A 20,790-nucleotide genomic window follows, 5' to 3' on the forward strand; every position below is an offset into this window, starting at 1 on the left:
TCTAATGAATATAATGAAGAATCAAACCTCAAATTCAAAATTCCTTTTCAAACGAAACACTAATCAGAGAATACATATTTCTATCGGTCTCTGAGTTCTCATAAACATATTGCTGGTATTTGTAGATGTTAGCGGGGAATACCTTCAAACGAATCTAAATAGACATGAAAGTTGAACCGAAAACAAAAAACTCAAACCAAATCAAACCTTCAAGCAAGTATTGACCTTCAACTACGTCTAGTTCTGTATCCCGTCGGGATAAAAGTATAAATAGAACTTCCTGTTTGTCGCCACCTTATTCTGGAGTAAATTAGCAGAACTTTTCTTCATCGTACTCTATTTTGTAAGAGAATAAAAGTCGGTACTTTGCACCGTCAGCTTCTAAACCGGCTTCGCTCATCCTGCTAAGGAAAGATTCTCGGAACTGGAAATCACAGTTCATTCAAAGAAAGAGCTGATAGTCACTGTTAGTTTCTTCAACTCCGATTCCCAAGACTCCACGTTTGGGGACATGACAGCAGCACCAACAGCCAAGGCAACAACTGCAAGGGCCACAGTTTTCTTGCACCCGCTTCCCCGTGATATCTTCCCCAATAATGTCTTACAATACTTGTCTGCTTCCTTGTTGAGCTTTTCTTGGCGTGCATCCTCTGCCTCACCAGCCAATGCCTTCTCATTCTACAAGCATAAAACAAGTTATACTTTGCCCATAGCTAAATCATCTATAAGTTCTGGTAAGATCAAGAAATCCAAAAAAAAATGTTACCTTGCGCCTAAAACTTTTAAGAGCTTCCCTCATAGGATCAAAAGGAGAGAGATTTGCAGAATGTTCTTTCCATTGGTTAGAAAGTTTCTTCAGAACAGCAACACTCGCTTCTAAGTTTTCCTCGTAGACCTTGTCCTGTTACCATTTGATGCACAACACCGAAATCAGATTGATAAATTCACCAACGGTGCAGTTTCAAACCCCAAAGATGAATGCAACGATGCTAATGAGAAGTAGAATATCTCACCCACTGCTTAAAGCAATCAGAATGTTGGGTCAAACACCAAATGAAAATTCCAGCTGCTTCATCGGATAGCTCTGGTATACCTGCAAGAGACAGAATTATCTCAATCCCATTTTATGAACCTACGATTTCTCCCTACTTAGGAAACAAAAACTACAATACAAAGGAAGTCAAAACAAATTACGTACTTTCTCCTGCAGCTTTGACAGCAAAACTCAATATATGCTGTGAAACTTGTTTCATTGCCTTGCTTCCAGGGGTGCCAGCTAGAGCGACCGCTTTTAGGGTTGGATATATAGCCTCAAACCTTTCAGTGGCCTGTAAAATTATCATGCTTAAGTACAGTGCAATAAAATAAATTTAGTGAATCTTCCCTTAAAACTAATTATCTTTACTCTAGCTGAATGTGCAGGGAAGGTAACTCCCATAAGTATCTCCAATGCAGAAGGTGGCACCAAACGCTCCCCCTTCCTAACAGCACTATTTACTAAAATAGTACGAGCTTTGGGCATAGACAGAATTCTGCAACCAAAGTAACAAATTTCAGTGTTGAAGAATGTAAAGGCAATAAAAAATGTTTGAAGCGATAACTATCTTTTAATACCTCTCCACTAGCTGCAAAACAAGGTCTCGGGACTGTGGATTACTACTTTTTCCACAGACTAAAGGCAACACATTGCGTGCCCATGCATGCAACCCAACGGCGAGGTCCCCTTGACTAGCCTAAACAAGACATATTTGACATCGATTAAATTTAACATTAACATAAGAACTAATGTTCTTTTTTCCATGAAGAAAGATCGTTTAAACCAGTATTATATTGTTAACCACTTACCTGAACTATCATCCATATAGTTATTGGAAGCTTATCTTGTCCTTGATACTTTGAATTTTCTCTCAGTGTTGGCAATACAGTAATCAAGACATCGGGTTTTCTTCGCAATACCATTGCTACAACCACAAATATTGCAACCTGAGAATTCAACAAAGTTCAAGTTTTTATCAGCAGTCAACAAGTACATATTTGTAACATTAACAATGAATCTATCAACCAATTCCTGGACAAGTAAAAGATGAAAGTGAGGAGAGGTGAAATACCTGAGATTTTGAAGACACATTCTGCACAGCCTTCTTGCCCTTCGTGCCAGAAACTTGGCTCGCTAGGTCTGCAAGAATGCTGTCTAAGGACCATAATATAAAAGACCCAAGGGCCTCAACGGAACGCTGGTTGATCCAGTCAACTGATGTCTTATAAACAGCTTCAGAAATATGAGAAAGGGGGATCTGTTAAAGAAAACACCACTAAGTGATTAGGTTGTCCAGGAGCATGCACACTCAAATTGCTTCCACCAATAAGTTATTAAGCCCATAAAATAGAGGTCACAAGCCAGAGAATTAGTAGAACCAGATAAGTTACTTGCCCTAATTATCCATCTTGCAAATATCAACCTTATCATCACATGCATGTATATTAGAATAAAACGTTCTTTCAACAAATTATAACATTATCCACCAACCGATTCACCTTTGAGGCCATAAATACCACCTCTACCATTACCAGAAATAATACGCACAATCGTTTTCAGGAAGAAGCGAAATTATATTCAGAAGGAAGTATGCTGAAAATCGTAGGAATGATATGGAGAAACCCCAAAAACAACAGACAAACAGCTAATCTCAACTAAACATCCAACAAGATCAAACAAGGATCATATTTGTTCAAATATATATCTAAGGGGAGAAGGTTTCCACAGATTTGTTCGAATATATATCCAAAGAGAAAAACTTTTCGTAGATTTATTTGACTATATATCCAAAGAGAAAAGCTTTCCACGGAATTTTGATCTCATTAATATAAATGACATTAGTAATATGGAACAGAAAAGAGCATCATGCACAATGGTAATGGTTCACAAGCAATTCAACCCCAGGTATATAAATGAATAAATTTCAAAACTTACATCGGCAAGCTTGGCCACCGATGACTCCTTGAACATCTTCACCCATGGAAACTGAGAGGCAGACACCGCAGAGAATGCGCGGCCGAAATAGTCCGCGAAACGCATCAGCTGTATGTCCTCCTTCGACTCGTATGAAGCCTGTTGCAATTCACAATCCCCAAATCAATTCAAATTTTTGGAAATTTAAATCGCATTCAATTGAAAACGAATAGATCAAGCTAGATCAGAGCATAAAACTCACCGAAATGTCAATGAGGAATGCCTCGAGATCGTTTGCCTCGTCGATCTTAGCGGCCGCCTCAGCCACCGTGACCTTAGGCTTCTTCGGCTTCTTAGGCTTGGATTTCTTCGCCTCCTCGGCCTTAACGTTCTGCGCCACAGCTTCGTCATCGCTATTATCCCCATCCTCGTCGTCAGACCTGAGCTTCGATCTCGCCGGAGCAACATCGTCGAGGTCGACATTGGCCCTCTGAGCTTCGAGAATCCGCCGGCGCCGGTCCTCCGACTGTTTCTCCAGCGATCGGAAAACGCCGTTTCCGTTGGCGTTCGCGACGCCGGGGACCAGCTTGTTCTGATTGTTAATTGTTTCCGCGTTCGATTCCTTCTTCTTCCTCGGGCGCTTCGCGGTGACCTTCTGCCAACCGTGGTCGTTGTTGGTGGTGGTATGATGGGTACTGTAATCATTGGCGGCGGTGGATGAGGCGTCGTAATGGTCGCCGTTCCCGATTGATTCGAAAGCTGCAGCGTGATTTTCTTCCATGATTTGATTTGGTTGTCGGTGCTGAATTTTCTCGGGAAAATTGAAAGAAAGAAATCGGAACTGAGAAAATCGAGAGAGAGACGGAGAAGGGAATTCAAGTTCGGTTGGTGGTAGTGAATTTAAGGGCGTTGACTTGATGAATCTGACCCTTGTTTTATATGGAATTACATCGTTACCAACCGTTTGGATTTTGTATTACCAATCTGAAAATAACTAGTAAATTATAAATCAATTAGTCCTAATCTTATTCTTTGTCGGATCAAATCATCCCTAATCCGAAATTAATAGGAATTTGTATACCATACGAACTCTTGCTTAAAGTTGAAATTTTATGAGTTGTACGGTTTAATAACTTTTTTTAAGTAAAACATATATAAGCAAGTCACTTTCACGATGTGTTTTTTGGAATAACAAAATTAATGATGGATGTTAGTTTTCTAGTAAAGTATTTTTATCTTTTTGTACTGGTGAAATAATTTACATTACGTAATTTTATATTTTTTAGATGTAAGATTAAATCAACGAAAATAATGAATTTGTTAAAATAAACATAAATGTGTGGAAAAAAATAAGGCTTGTAATGGTGTAAGATGATTTTTTTAGCAATATTGGGAAAAGAAGGTGTTGTGTTGTCTAACTGTGTGTAATTGATGGATGGTTCATGGCACAATGCAATGCTTGTGGAGTAATTCATCATCTCTGAGTGACAGACTGTCACGTGACTAATTTGGAAATAAAACAATTTTCCAATTAAATGGAATGCTAATTTTGGTATTCATTATTACCATAACATGCCTAGGGAATGCATATCTAAACAATTTAGTTTTTTTTTTTTTATGTCCCGTGACTCGTGATACCTGAGATGGCGAGAATGACCGGAATGCTCATAGCTTGTGACGTTCAGGCGATCAGATGATCAAACTGAAGGGACTGGTGTGGGTCAAAACATGTTACTCTAATAGGTATCTTGACTAGTTAGCCTTTTTAGTCAGATTGGACTATGCCTTGGTCAGATCAGATTACGCTTCAATCAGATCAAACTACACATCATTCAAATCACACTTTGCCTTAGTCAGATTAGGCTAGTTAGATGAAGTCAAAATACCAAGCGAAGTTAGACATATTAGGCTGGAGTTCATTAAAGATGTTACTTGTCTCCAAACCTAATTCAAGTCAAATTAGGATATTTTGGGGATTCAACGTAATCATAATCTCCTGATTTAATTGGAAACACTCTTTCAAGATATCTATAAATACTCCAACCTCGTATTTATCAGGGATCTCTGAGATCTTCTCGCTGAGTCTCTCATGGTGGATATACAATTCATATTCTCTACGCCCAACATAGGCTCACATATTATCTCTGCAACCTGTTCGTATACGCATAGACATAGAAAAGCATCTCTTACATGCCTAAGCCAAGGCACCTTCATCAAGAATGCATTATAATAATGGGAGTTTTAACGAAACACTCTCGATACTGTTCACTTTTAACGAAAAATGACATTTTTACCTTTCTTGATACTATTCACTTACACCTTTATTTGTCATTTTTCATTAAAACTAAAGTTTTTGAGGACTTTCGTTAGTTTTCCTTATAATATATTGCACATCATACATACTCATTCTCTGTAACTACATCAGTGATTTGATTCTCTATCATTAGATACAGTCCGATCTGAATTCAATCACACACCATCCAATCAACCCCATTCTCTCCTCGCTGGATTTTCCCTCCGCCCCCAAATGTAGGCGCATTTTATTCCAACATCTACTATTCAAAAAATGAACAGCTTCTTAAATAGATTTAACTTTTTTATTAATATTATCGCACGTGGATGAGTGACGTAATATGACTACTGATGCGGGAGGAAGACTTGGAGAAAACAATTTGAAACTATTAATATGCTTTGGAATAACAAAGGTTTTGTACTTAAATTAATTAAGAATTTCTTAAGTTATTTTGGGAGTTGTAAGGGTGTCATGGAAACTTGAGGTCTATTAATTTGTAAACGCTTATAAATATTGTATTAGAAAGCCTGGAAGGACAGATTTGAATGAATTCAAATATATTTTGCTTTGTGCAATTGAAGTGAGTGATTTCTCCTTCCCTAATCAAGCATTTGGCTTGGTCGTGTGAGTGAATCCACGATTAGCAACATGAGCGAGCTCCGTTGCCCCTGGTGGTAGCGCTGTGCACATCATTTGTGTTCGTCCTCAAAATCAACTCAGTTCCTGTGACTTTTATCTAGAGAATCATACATCACTCGAAAGCTGTGGAAGTCTAGTTTCCAACACAACAAACCGTGCATCAAACCGAATTTTGTGTGTGCAGATATCGACAAAACACCATAGAGCATCAATGCTGTCGCGAAAACAAAATCAGTTTTCTTGCGGGTCAGTTTTCAATTTGGTTAACTATTTCTCGACCTTCATGCCATATATCATTTGAAAGCCCTTCCAGTCTAGTTTCTAATTTCTCAAGCGATTCCTCAATCCATTATTTCTACAAAGCAATATCTACAATTTACTAAAGCATGTTGCTGCCTCTAGTAAATGAGGTTAGATGGGTTCTAGAAACGACTGTCTTCGATTTTTCAGGTGACGATTTTCTAAATCTCAATCTTCCTCCAAATTTTGATCGTTGTCCAGATGGTGCATGTGAGATTTGTTGTGCATGTAATGAGGTTGAAAAACGTTCCAACATGGAGTTTGGCACGAAAGGGGAATATACAGAAAGCAGTGATGTAATCGATAACTTGGCCGAATGGGATTCCGTCCCAGTTTATGATCAATACGAGGGCAATGAAGATATGGTTGAAGAGTTCCATGGACAACTATATAATGGAGTACAAGCTCTTAATATCTGTAGCATTCATGATCCTTTTTGGGACAGTTTCATTGCTCAAGATATGAGAGGAGAGCCCTTTGATAGAAGAACTTTTCAATATGATTTGAAATCTCTCCGCTCATTTGAAGAAGTGATTTGGAAGCACTATTCCAAGGTGATTATTTTCACGAAGAAAACATTAATGTGTGCATGGTCTATAGGAACTTGGAAAATTTTGGTGCTAAATTGGGTATTGTGGAACATCTTGGTTGGACATCCAATAGATCGACGGAAAAAAAAAAAAAAAAAAGAGACCAAATGAAATTCGAGGACGAATTTTCTTCGATAAAGGGAGAATGATGCGGGAGGAAGACTTGGAGAAAACAATTTGAAACTATTAATATGCTTTGGAATAACAAAGGTTTTGTATTTTAATTGCTTAAGTTATTTTGGGAGTTGTAATGTTGTCATGGAAACTTGAGGTCTATTAATTTGTAAACGCTTATAAATATTGTACTAGAAAGCCTTGAATGATAGATTTGAATGAATTAAAATATATTTGGCTTTGTGCAATTGAAGTGAGTGAGTTCTCCTTCCCTAATCAAGCATTTGGCTTGGTCGTGTGAGTGAATCCACGATTAGCAACGTGAGCGAGTTATGTTGCCCCTGGTTGAGTGAATCCCAGGTTATCTATTCCCCTCTCCTCGATACCCTTGGTTCTGTCCTGCATCAAGTGGTACCCTAATACCCCATAATTTCTCAGAATTAACGAAGATTTTAAGGGATCTGTGTTCGGTGTGATCAATTTGTAATGAATTTGATGTATATATGTCGATTTCATTTTGGTAATTAATTTGCTAACAATAGCCGAATTTTGGACAGTTGGATTGATGTAATGGGGGACAACCTTAGCTTAAGTGCCAAAACGGGTGGATAACCTCGCAAAGCAACTCTCGATTGACAACAATTAGGTAATCTTCCCTTTTTTGGTTATTGATTTACTAACTTTTGGACAAAATTTGTAAAATAGTTTAAAAAAAGATATAACAATTTTGATTGAATAAAGTGAATCAAGAACAAACAACACAAGTTAAAACTCCTAATTCAAGTTCAACTCTCACGAATGTATTTTTTGAGATCACCGACTCGACCGAATAATGAGTGGTGTGATACTTACTGGATGCATATTATAAAAGTCGGAATCGGAGACTTTGAGTTGCTGTGCGACTTTGTTGTGTGCTATGTCGGAATTGGGGGTTCGATGTCGTTTTTACTTGTGTTGTCCTCCTTTGTTGTTGTCGTTCGTTTTTAATAACTAAATTATTCATCTTTCGTTAGCAATGTAGCTCTCTGTTTAGTTGGTGAAAGATCTGGGAGAAATTGTTTGAATCAGTTGGTTTATATTTTTTTCAGCTTTTAGGATTTAGCGTTTAAGGTTTAGGAAAATGCTTGGTTGAACTAAGCCAAATTGTTGCCCTGTCCGTTTGAGCTACAATTTATTCATTTTTCGCCCCAACGCTGTGAATGCGGGGAAAATTTTCATTGTGATCGGAACATAAATAATACAGCACATGTTTTTATATAAATGGTGAAAATTTTTATTTTTTAAATTATAAACTTTTTAACACACATATCTCACTATTATATAGTAACACATGATGTATCACTATGTGTACCCGATCACGAAAAATCTCTCGTGAATACGAAACAAGGCATTGCCGGTATCAGCTTCTGACTTTTCCTCCATTTGCTCGTCACATCGCTCACGTTGTCTCCATCAGCATGGCCAACTACCGAAGGCACGGCACGGACCTCCCTAAAAATTCACCACCTACCTCCACAGGTACTACCACGTACATGGGCGTACTTTTTACTCCTGTTATGCTTTTTAGCTAACGGTTGCGTAAAGAAAACTTCGGAAGCCAAGAAAGAACAGTCCGAGTCTTCTGATGAAGAAGAGTTTGATGCGAGTAAATTCTTCTTGTACTATATTTCCGTGATAATGGATGGGAATTCTCGTAGTGCCCATTATTCATACTGTATGTGAATATGAGGATAACTGAAATACAGAAGTGATTACTCACTCATATCGTAACGATTAGTATTTTTATTCTTATCTTGGAAGGGAACTGTCCAAGCAGATTTTGCTTTCTTTGATCCAAAACCTGACGACTTTCATGGAGTGAAGCCCTTGCTTCAGACATACCTTGATGATAGGAAGAGGCATAGTCCCGTTTTGTGGTGGTTAGCTTGCTACGCGATCTAGCGGTGCCATTTCGCTATAAATATCTGTAAAGAATGGAATTTGAGTGGTTTTGCAGACAATATTGGAACAGGCCACTGTAGCCTGTAGGAACTGTTGTTAAAATAGAGGCTGATGAAGATAATGGAGTTTTCGCTCTTGCTACTGCCCTTAACTTGGAAAGATATAAGCAAGTGATCCATATCTTGTATTCCAGTTATTCTGATATCGTTCTGCCATTTATCCATAGATTGGCGTGTTCTTAGCTTTACGTAGCTTTTTTCCTTCTTTTTTTTTATCTTTTACAGGTGAAAATTTATCTTTTTGCTCTTCCTCTTCCCACTATTTGGATCCTTCATTGTGTTTATTTGATTCTTATTGGGGCCATAAATGTATTACGGAGGTTAAGGAGTTTCTCCTTAAAGTTGTCAAGAGAAGGATGTGAAAGATGACCTGGGATCGCATTTGGGAAAGGAAGAAAAGAGTGTGGGTCATTTGGTCTCTCAACGGCTGACGAATTTACCACTGCAGCTCTTGCCACCTCTTTATGATGCGGTCTTTGATGAAGTCTCTTGGGATACAGAAGATGACGTTAGATTCAATGATATGGGACTGATAACTTGTGTCTATTTTCATACATGCTCGGAACAAATTCTTCTACATAACTAACATTTATTGTTTCACCAGTTGTAGCCAACAGCGGAGCTCCGGAATTTCTCTCGCTTACATCTATTTATTTTGTTTCTGATGCAAAATTACGGCTGAGGAATGCACACCAGAAAAAGGGTGTGAGTCAGTGACGAGGCAATAATATTTATAAAGCCAGAAGATGACATCTTTCACAAGGTACTGATCATTTGACATAAGCACTGTTTCATGTTTCTTGCGTTTTCGCTAGCTGTTTTCTTAAATGCATTTCAGCTGAGCTCTTGGTCCTTCGAATTTCCCTTGCACACTGAGCAGCCAACTCTTGAGGCAAGTAGTAGTATTGGCAACCTGTTCGTAAAACTAATCCACTAATGCTTCACTAGCACACCACTAAAGAAATAAAGGGATTTGGACATTTCAAAATATATTCTGAAGAGACGGAAGATATCCCACGGCCAGTTAATCCAATCAAGGGGAAGGGAATGAGCTGGTGGAGAGAATGCCCTTAGCTATTTCATCTGTTACCCTCTTGCTGAAATAACCGGTCATACTGAATGTCTAAGCTCTGCTCTTGTTCGAGAATTAACTGCGATGCAATTGAATCACCCAGCGCTCGATCAAGGACTGGCGGATGGACCAACCCGGCCAACCTACTTGTTGACATGAGGGCGGACATTTCAAAATATATTATGAAGTTACTATATGATATGTAACGAGGATCGGACAGAAAAGGAGGAAAACTACCTCGTTGGTATTATGTCCACACTTCGCTCAAATAGGTCTTGGCATTTTCACGACATATATACTAAAGTACCTTATGCTGAAGACATTCAAACTCTAAAACAAATATGTCTAGCTATTGGTGGTGCAATTAAGGTTGATTTCGTGGTTGCATTGTAGCTAAGAAACTATCAGCAAATGGGGTTGGTCATGGATGTTAAAGCAGACCAGATCCAACGTTCCGACAACAGTTAAATCTGTAGTAGATGAATCACGATTCTAACCGAAAGGTTAAGCAAATTCTTTAAGTAAGTGCCTTATTTATCATCTCTAAACTCGTCTTTAACGGATGCATGGTTACTGAGATCATCCTAGCTGCATTATCTCGTTGCATGTGTTGCAGGTGCCAAATTTTGATGTCTTTCCGCGGGTGACTGAGACGGTCCCTCGCCAGGTTTACCAAGAAAAGGTGAAGCAATGAAGGGTAGACATGCATTGAGGAACTTGTCATAGACTCACTCTTCATTGAGATTCTGTATGAATCGAGAAGGAAATGGCAAAACTACGAAACCATCTGCATTTTCTTGGAAGTGGAACTTAGGTATAAGACCAAAGATGAGCACCATTTTCCTACAAGTATTGTGTTAGTTTGAAATCTTTTGGCGATGAGAACAATATACATGGATTGTTTTGTTTGAAGTTCTATCCACATAGATAGCACATAATTACATACACAATGTAGTCGATGCCTTCTAACCAAAAAAAAAAAAAAAAAATCCCTTACTCAATTATTTTTTTCAAATTTAATTTAATTTTTTATATTATTATTCGAAGCTAGATTAAGAAATTGAATATGATTTGAACTTGGAATACAGTGAATTAATGATGGAGAAAGATTAAGTAAAAAGTTTTTAACTAAAAATAGAAAGCACCCTCATCAATTATGAGCACTCGAATGCAATAATTTATTTTGAAAAGGGTAGTGCTTCACATGGATGCTCAATTGATTTTAGTGTATGATATTGTATACATGAGTACTCATCAAATGATTAAAACTTTATGTTACGTCATTGGTTTAATGAATAACGTATGTAATCATAAAATGATTTTTTTTTTCTTTTTACATAAAAAATGTACTTAAGGAATCGATCCTTAATTTTCACATTTACTTGTAAAGTTAACTCAAATGGGCAACGTTTAATGTGTGCGACAATCTATGTCAATCAGTAAGTCGAATTGAGACCTCAAATTAAATAGTGACAATTATCACTAGGTCAAATGCTTGATACTATTTTACGAGCATAACTTATATGAATTCAGTGTAAATTATCTTATTATTTATATATAAAAAAAAACCAAAAACAAATCTAAATAAATTATAATTATACAATCAATAATTGAGTTTTCTCTGCTGTGCCTGCATTATTTGGGCACATCTGTCGTCCCTTCTTCTTGTTTTTTGGCCGTAATTCAATCCATGCGGTTCTTACTCAATAATTGACCATTGGCAGTTGAAGGAATTCATAATTTTCTTTGCTGGGCCTCTTAATTTTCCGAAGTTTATACTTATTGGAGCGATAATTATTACAACATTTTTTAACAAATAGACTTAAATTTGAATATTGAGACATGGCACACTGTCTTAGCCCAACTTATCTACATCAGATCTTCACGTATCACAAGGTTAAGTTTCCGTCTTTCTTAATCATAGTTTTAAGAACCAAAATCACCCATAAATGATAAAACATTTCACATTGACGCAAAAACTTGCACCTTGGGTTTTTCCAGATGGGTGACATTTATGAGAAATTTTTCATTGTGATCGGAACACAGGAGGTATATCAGTGTGTTTTTATATAAGTCGTAAAAAAATTTATTTTTTAAGTTATTAACTTTTTAACACACATATCTCATCATTTGTATAATGACATGTGATGTACCAACTCATATACCGGTTAAAAAATATCTCCACATTTAGTGAACCTCATTGGCTGCACGACTTCAAAGCTCGACAGCTTTCTAGTGATCTGGCTTAAGCGTTATTTGGTGTTATTAATTCTAAAGCAATCATAATTTTACCTAAATTTATGTACCATGCATATGATTGTATCCGATTCGGCCACATTAATTATGAAAACTAATAGAAATTTTTACTGCGTTGAGAAACATTGTTTGGAATACCAAGCGATAATGTTACATCCCACATCGTTCATAGGAGTGAATAAGCTTATATGTATATTCACATCTCTACTTAGCACGATGCCTTTTGGGAGCTTACTGGCTTCAGAATTTATCGGAACACTGACTTTGAAGCTAGCGAGTTCGCGCGAGAGCACTCTTATGATGGGTGACCTACTGTGAAGTTCTCGTGTGAGTTCCTAGAAACAAAACCGTGAGGGCGTGGTCGGGATCCAAATCGGATAATATCGTGTTACGGTGGAGTCGAGTTCGGGATGTGGCGGGGCCCGAGCTGGGATGTGACAGATAATACAATTGGTTGGAATTTTTTTTCTCTCTAAGTTTTTAACCATTTGTATTATTACACCAAATATAATCGGATCGTATTTTTGACACTCTAAACAATATTTAGTCAATTAATAACAAACCACGACCAAATTAAGAGATGCATTAACTTTTCAACGCGGCAATCACTTATCTTAATCCGCGTAATCTCATCATGTCTACATCTTAATTCACTTAATTAAGTGCACATCAAGCCACCAAAACAATAATCAACAGCTTTAATAATATACTTAATGGACGTGTCCTTGTTAAATGAACAGTGCTCTCTTCCTTTGACCTTTAACTTAGTAAAAGTAAATCCCAGTAATTAACTAATCTTTTAACTCAAATGACATAACGTGCCTTTTCTTTTCGATGTGACAATTGCAAGTTGCAACTAGAGAGAATGTCCTAAGCAAAAGATAAACTATTAGGCGAGTTGGATTACACATCAGAATTTAATTGTTAAAATGGTAAAGTAATTTATCATTTTTCTACACAAAGTGATTAGAAAAGCCAAACCCTAATAGAATGCTCCATGCCTGCGTAAACAAAATGATCAAAATGATAATAATATCCTTAATTTAATAGTTTAAACATTCTTCACAATGTAATAGAAAAACCAAAATGATAAAAGTACTATAACTTTAATAAATAATGGATCAAAATACTTTTGACAACAGTTGCAAGTATTTTTGTCGTTTTATCCTTATATAATGAAAATCTTTTACAAGAAGACCAAAATAATTGATGATAGATAAACTCAGAGATTACTTTTATTAATTTCAAATCTCATGAAACTAAAGTGACGAGTTATATATATATATATTGCTTTCATGTTTTCTATCAGTTTGATTTTCTTTTGACTTGTGTTGAAACGTGAAAGTAGTAAAAAGTAAACCCAAAAATTACTATCTTAATAATAAATCATATCTAGATGGGAGGATCCTTGAACCAAGAAAAATTTGAAACTGCCCCCAACTTACAACCAAATCACGTGCCTGTAGAAGTAAAAAAGAATCAAAGGCAGCAGGGGATCACTAGAATAATAAGAGGCTGCAGAGCCTGCGATCATTTTTTTATTTTTCCCAATAAATAAATAAAAAGAAAAATTAATGAAAAATGTTTGAAAATTTTGAGATTTAACGATAAAAATAAAATGAAAGATAAAGTAAATAGTACCGTAATTGATTTTTTTAGTGTAAAAATATGATTTTTCGTTAAAATTCTCTAAATAAAAAGAGGTAAAAAATGTAAAATAATTTTGTTCAAGTTTACCTGTTTGTGTTTGAGGTGTAGTACTGATGGTTGTTGTTGGATTTGGATTGTCTGCCCTCCTCATCCCATACTTTTCTCATCTTCTCTTATGTATGTGATTATGGTTAAACCACGTCAATATTTTATATTCATATTGATTTTTGCCTTATTATTTCTATAAAAAAATCAATATAAAATGTTAACGTGGTTTAACCGTGACCATAAAATATGGAAGGGATGAGAAGGGTATGGGATAGGGATGGAAGACAATCCAGGTCTGGTTGCGAGACCTGGATTGTTTTCCCTCCCTATCCCATACCCTTTATGTCCCTTATTTCTGTGGTCACGGTTTGACACATTAACATTTTATATTTTCATTGTTTTATGTTTTATTATTTCTATAAAAAAATCAATATAAAATATTAACGTAGCTTAATCGTGATCAAAGAAAATAAGAAAGGATGGAAAGGGTAAGAGATAGGATGCCAGACAATCCAGGTCCAGGTCCGGTTGTTGTTTGCCCGCGTACTTCATTGGAGGTCGCGCCCCCATCACGGAGCACCTTTTTTAATATTTATTTTTCTAATTTTATATTTATTTCAACATTCAAAAAATAAAGAAAAATTAGAAAATAAAAATATTATAACTGGCGAAGAGGGCTAGCTGGTAGTGGTGGTAGTGAAAAACCAAGCAAACGCCCCTCCTTCTTCCCCAATCCTCAATGCTCAGATTCCTCGCCCATTCCTAGCGCTCTTTCATTTCCGAGCCCTACCCATTCCTCGACTCGGAATTTGTTGCAAACCCAATTCAACAAAATTGGAAATTGATTCAGAAAAATGAAAGGGGAGCATCAGATTCATCAGCTGAATCAGTATCCGCTGCCGCAGCAGCATCCAGACCCGTCCATGGCTTCCGCCTCTGCCGGGGTCGACTTCGGCAAGGCCAAGATGTGGCCGGACGAATCCCAGAGAATGGACGGTGGGATGGACGAGCTTCTGGCGGTGTTGGGGTACAAGGTTCGGTCTTCGGACATGGCGGATGTTGCTCAGAAGCTTGAGCAGCTTGAAGAATTTATGGGTTGTGCTCAGGAAGATGGACTCTCTCAGCTCGCTTCTGACACCGTTCACTATAACCCGTCGGATCTGTCGACGTGGCTCGAGACCATGATCTCCGAGATTAACGTCCCGCCGCCTAATTTCGAACCTTTAATGGGCGGCGCCGTCGCTGGGATACAGCCTAGTCAGCAGCAAGTCCAGCTAGTTGACGACCCGTTTTTAGCTCCGGCAGAGTCGTCCATCACCACTGTCGATTTCCCAGATCATCGGAAGAGCAAATCCGTTAGCACATCACCCACCCAAAATGTATTCGAAGACTGCAACTCTTCTTCCAGCTACTACGACTTCAAATCCATCCCCGGAAACGCGGTGTTCACCAAAACCCGCCTCGATTCTTCCTCGCGGGAGCCCAAGCGTCTCAAATCCTCATCCGGGTCTTCTCCCTCCGACCTCCTCTTTAACCGCCCCGCCGCCTCCTCCCTTCCACAACCACAACAACCCATCTCCCTCCCCGCCCCCGCCGAGTCATCATCAACCCGCCCAGCCCTCCTGGTTGACTCCCAGGAAAACGGAGTCCGACTCGTCCACGGCCTCATGGCCTGCGCGGAAGCCGTCCAGCAGAACAACTTCAACCTCGCCAAAGCCCTGGTGACCCAGATCGGCTACCTGGCAGGTTCACAAGCAGGTGCCATGCGTAAAGTCGCCACCTTCTTCGCCGAAGCCCTGGCCCATCGAATCTTCAGAGTCTACCCTCAGCCGCCGATCGACCACTCCTTCTCCGACATGCTGCAGATGCACTTCTACGAGACCTGCCCCTACCTGAAATTCGCCCACTTCACCGCCAATCAAGCCATCCTCGAATCCCTACAAGGCAAAACCAGAGTCCACGTCATCGATTTCTCCATGAACCAGGGGATGCAGTGGCCCGCTCTGATGCAGGCGTTGGCGCTTCGACCCGGCGGCCCGCCCGCTTTTCGGCTCACGGGTATAGGGCCGCCGTCTTCGGATAACTCCGACCACCTTCAGGAAGTGGGATGGAAACTCGCCCAGTTGGCTGAAACCATCCACGTTGAGTTTGAATACAGAGGATTTGTGGCAAACAGCTTGGCCGATCTCGACGCGTCGATGCTCGAACTCAGACCGAGTGAGGTTGAATCTGTGGCGGTCAACTCGGTCTTCGAGTTGCACAAGCTGCTAGCCCGACCCGGCGCGATTGAGAAGGTGCTATCAGTGGTGAAGCAAATGAAGCCGGAGATCCTGACCGTGGTGGAGCAGGAGGCGAACCACAACGGTCCTGTTTTTATGGACCGGTTCAACGAGTCGCTCCACTACTACTCGACCCTGTTTGACTCGCTGGAGGGGTCGGCGAACAGCCAGGATAAGGTGATGTCGGAGGTTTATTTGGGGAAGCAAATCTGCAACGTAGTGGCGTGCGAAGGGTTGGACCGGGTGGAGAGGCACGAGACGTTGACCCAGTGGAGAGCCCGGTTCGACTCGGCAGATTTCGTCCCCGTTCATCTCGGGTCGAACGCGTTCAAGCAAGCGAGTATGCTGCTGGCGTTGTTCGCCGGCGGAGATGGATATCGGGTGGAGGAGAACGACGGGTGTCTGATGTTGGGCTGGCACACTCGCCCGCTCATTGCCACCTCGGCGTGGAAAGCCATCTTCCAACTCGGTCATGGCTCACTGAGTCGAGTAGCGAGCTGGGTCAACTTTTCAAAAACTTAGATCCTTTTTTTGGGTGCCAACCAAACAAACCCTAGTGATGGTGGTGGGGTTACCAAATGTGACATATGTCTGTGGTACTGAGCTGGATGCGATCAGGAGATTGAGATTGGGACACCCAAAGAGGACCACCATTTAGGCCCATTAGCAAAATGTTCGGCTGAGAACACCATCAGCCTCTTTCTTTTTACCTTTTTTTTTTTTTTTTACTTCAATTTGTTAGGGGTTATTTCTGTGTAGCAAGAGGTGGATGTGTACGAATGTTTATATTTCATACATAGGTTGGTGGTAAAAATAAATTCAATTACTCTTTTTGACAATTATTGCCTCACATGGGCACGTCAAAGTGGTTAAGAGTATTTAGCTTGTATTTGAAGTCACTGTGTTTGAAACATGCTTCGTTGACATTGTATGTGTTGATTTGGCGAGGCTAAGAGACTTATAATTGAAGTAGTGAAGCGTGTTTAGTTTGAATCTCTCCAAAGTCCTATGTTTGAATCAAGCTCGACGAAGTGACGGAAAATGACTTATAACTCAAGCGATTAAGAGTCCTTAGGGTTAAGTTGCTTGTGGCATGGTGATGGAACTAAAATGGAAAAAGGTAGAAGAGCAAAACACTATTCGAACCCTGAGATTGTGATCTATCTAGGCTGGATTCCACCACCCACTGCCTATTATTGTAGGGTGGGGTACGGTTGTACCAACTGTCAAATGTGCTTTGATTTCGTACTAGGCTACTGTCGCACTTCTATGTTATATGTTAGGTGCTTCAGTAGTTTTGACAAATTTTGAATTTGTATTTTACACAATTCATTTTGAATTAGACTCTTGATATTGATGAATCACATTATAATTATTAAAAAAATGTAGAAATATCTCTTTAAGTTTTTTCAACTTCAAAAAAAATAAACTGACCTAGCCTTGCCGCCTGTTGATCTTAGAAAAGAAAGTTGATAAATATATGTGTGAATTTAACTAAAGTGTCGCAGTAACTTTTTACATTTGTGGAAAATCAGTGTTGAAGAATCCTGTTTTATTAGGTCCTGCAGGGAACGGGAAAGAAAGCACAATCATCATGAGAAAGTGAAAAGGCAGGCCAACTTCAATGTCAAACTTTTCTTCTTTTTTGTGACCACTTTTCTCGAAAAAAAAGTTGCCTTTTATTATGTTCTTTGCCGCGATCCATCTCACTTTTTCTCCAACTTTACCTGAATTAATATTCCCTTTCTCTTCGGTTTTCCTCAAATAACAGGTGCAATAATTCCATCTCCCCTTTTGTTAGATTACTTCCATTAGGGGAATACGTATATATACACATATATATATATATATGTAATGTTGACATGAGAATTGACGTTCGATTGTAAGATAACAGATAGTTCATAAATAATTTTATTTTGAAGAAACTCCCTTAGCATTTTTTTTTTAAGGAAAAGGGAACTTTATTAAATAGAGAAACTGAACACCTAAGATCTCTGACATCATACAAGTTACAACAGAGCATTTCTAGCTTGATAAGGAATACAACCATCTCAAATATACAAATTGTTGCATCTGTGACCTAAATATGTATTGTTCACTTTAACGAAAAATCACATTTTTACACTAAAAAGTCAAACATGGTACTATTCACTTTACCTTTTATTTTGTCCTTATCATTAAAACTCAAAGTTTTCAAACCATTTTCATTAGTTTTTTTTTTTAAAGTTAGCTTACCAATAGACATAGTTCCACTCTACCGAATCAAAAGAGGAAGCAAGCCATTTAATGTGCTCCGCACAATAGTTCTAATTCTCCAAGAGATCACACGTCTTCCAGTGATAACATATAACAACCTTTGAGTCCCCTTCCACCATGGTTCTCCGGAGTTTGCGTTGTTTTGCTAGATTTAAGGCATTTCGAAGACCCATAGCTTCGGCCAACGTGATAATATAAACTATAGTACACGGGATGAATCGTGATGTTATAGAACTCAAACTTTTTGATTCCCAAACTCTTACTTCCATGGGGTGAAAACAATACCATGTGCATGTGCATGTGCTCACTCCAATGTATATCAAAGAGATCATAGATAAATTTATTTTTATTTTATATTAAAAAAAAAAAAAAAAGAACGAGTTAGGCTCTAAAGTGCAGAGAATATCTTCGGTAAGGGGGGGACCGTGTGAGTTTGGGTGAAATTAATATTTAAAGATGTCATATATTTTTGTAAAAAATGTCGTATAAAATTACGAATGATATGATTTAGGAATTCTTACACAAATTTCTCTCGTGTATTACTCCTACCGTGAAGGTAGAGGGCGTTCCAACCAATGGATGAAGTTTGGGGAGTGCTTTAACTTCATTATCTCCTTCTCTTTCAAATGATTAATACTACTTAGCAAAAGTTACCATGAGTTAGTAAACGCTAAAGCAAATGTAACAAATCTATATCTTTTTTTACTTGCATACTTTAATAATTAGTTACTAGCTACAAAACATATGGACTGCACAATAGTTTACTATTTAATTAAGAGAATTGTTATTAGCACTTCAAAAATCTCATTCTACACTCCAAACTTTCTATACTAGGAAAGAAAAATATACTTGTAAGGAGTGTAGAATGAGATTTTTGGAGTGCCAATAACACTTCCCTTAATTAATTTGCTTTAATTATTCACACTCTAATGAGTTGAAGACATGAAGTTAGAGAGATTTTCAGTGTGCTGAAAACACAGTTCAATATATCATATGGACTGCACAATAATTTACCATTTAATTAATTTGTTTTAATTATTCACACTCTAATGAGTTGAAGACATGAAGTTAGAGAGATTTTTCAGTGTGCTAAAAATACAGTTCAATATATTAAGTGTCATGATACAATTGGTAGAATTTTTTCTTTTTCAAGTTTTTAGCCAATTTTTATGACATTTAGTATACCAGATTATATGCCTAGCACACTAAAAAATCTCTCATGAAGTTGAAGGAGTTTACTACTACCTTTTCAACTTGAGATTCTAAATTTTGTAAAGGTACAGTTAAAATAATATTTTCTGTAGTCTAATTGTTGTCTGTAATGGCCGGGCCAGCTAATAGTATATGAGTCATTGAGTAAGACTAAGCTCGATTGCATGGGAATATCAGATGAGGTATGACATAATTCAAATTTAATTTGCATCTCTTTCTCAAATGGTATGCTATACAGAATACATACAAGATTTCATGTAGTATATTACTAATATTTTGTGTCCCAAAAGGAACCCACCAATAATTACATAGAATACAACTTTTGTTTAAAAAAAGCTATGATAAATTGGTGACTTCGTCATGGTAGTCGATCATTTTGGAGGTTGGAAAGACTCAAAGAGGTATTTCAGCTTCTTCCTGCCACCTCGTGCGATTTACCGACGCCAAAAATCGAACTCAATACGTGTAGTATAGGATACGTGCCTGAAATTCTACCCTAACCACTGAGTCATCCCTTAGTGATTTCATAGAATACAACTTTAGGGCTCTCTTTAATTTGAAAAACTTCAATAGCGTCACATGTACGATACCGCTTATATAAGTACAATACTATTTGCGTTTTGGTCACTTCATACTGATCATATACAATGTGAAAGTTGCTCTAATCATGTTATATGCCAAAATTTCTCTTTAAAATGTTAGTTGGATTAAGCTTGCACACGTTGAAATTTAAAAAGAAACATATCATAAATTATGACTGGGGAATTCGTATAGCACCTAAATTTCCTTTCATTTTGTGCATTATATCGTATTATATTTTAGCCACCTAGATTGGACTTAAAAAGTTTTGTAATTATATGCATGTCACTAATGCTGCATGATAAATAAACAAATAAAACAAAATATCCCCTGCCCTATCAATACCATGTAAGATACAATCAGAACATAAAAAAAATCCAGATTCCCGTGTGGTCCTGCCCCATCTCTTAGTAAAATATAATTTTAAAATGAGCAGATCCGTGATATTATTTTTTTTCATAATTTTTCCATAAGTTTGGTAGGGTTCACTCTGTAATGTATTTTCACGATCTAAACCACGTACCTTTTAAAACACCATTCATAGATCATCCT

At 38.0% G+C, this 20,790-nt stretch overlaps 2 protein-coding genes and 1 pseudogene across 3 annotated transcripts; 2 read left to right on the forward strand and 1 right to left on the reverse strand.

The window, feature by feature from the left end:
- Nucleotides 1–30: 30 nt before the first annotated feature.
- LOC103941062 lies at nt 31–3,865 on the reverse strand. 2 transcript variants are annotated; one of them, XM_048573040.1, is made up of 10 exons: nt 3,213–3,865; nt 2,972–3,109; nt 2,109–2,294; nt 1,846–1,983; nt 1,615–1,733; nt 1,406–1,532; nt 1,199–1,328; nt 1,014–1,093; nt 767–901; nt 31–678 (listed from the first exon to the last, which is right to left on the reverse strand). In XM_048573040.1, exons 1-10 carry the CDS (start codon nt 3,729–3,731, stop codon nt 439–441), a joined length of 1,812 nt encoding a protein of 603 aa, XP_048428997.1. In that variant the 5' UTR covers nt 3,732–3,865; the 3' UTR covers nt 31–438. The 2 variants fall into 2 exon arrangements, with proteins under 2 accessions (XP_048428997.1, XP_009349518.2); XM_009351243.3 differs by having other exon boundaries at nt 1,400–1,532; nt 3,213–3,863.
- A 4,364-nt stretch (nt 3,866–8,229) lies between these two features.
- On the forward strand, nt 8,230–10,434 carry LOC125471940 (annotated as a pseudogene).
- Nucleotides 10,435–14,751: 4,317 nt separating this feature from the next.
- Nucleotides 14,752–17,184, forward strand: LOC103941058 (DELLA protein GAI-like). The gene is given in 2 exon segments (XM_048572976.1): nt 14,752–16,641; nt 16,643–17,184. Coding segments are annotated over 2 exon segments (1,908 nt in total). The 5' UTR covers nt 14,752–14,766; the 3' UTR covers nt 16,676–17,184.
- The last annotated feature ends 3,606 nt before the right edge of the window (nt 17,185–20,790 follow it).

Source organism: the organism of the source record quoted next, unplaced genomic scaffold, assembly GCF_019419815.1.
Source record: "Pyrus x bretschneideri cultivar Hongxiangsu unplaced genomic scaffold, Pyrus_bretschneideri_v1 Contig63, whole genome shotgun sequence".
NCBI lineage: Eukaryota > Viridiplantae > Streptophyta > Magnoliopsida > Rosales > Rosaceae > Pyrus > Pyrus x bretschneideri.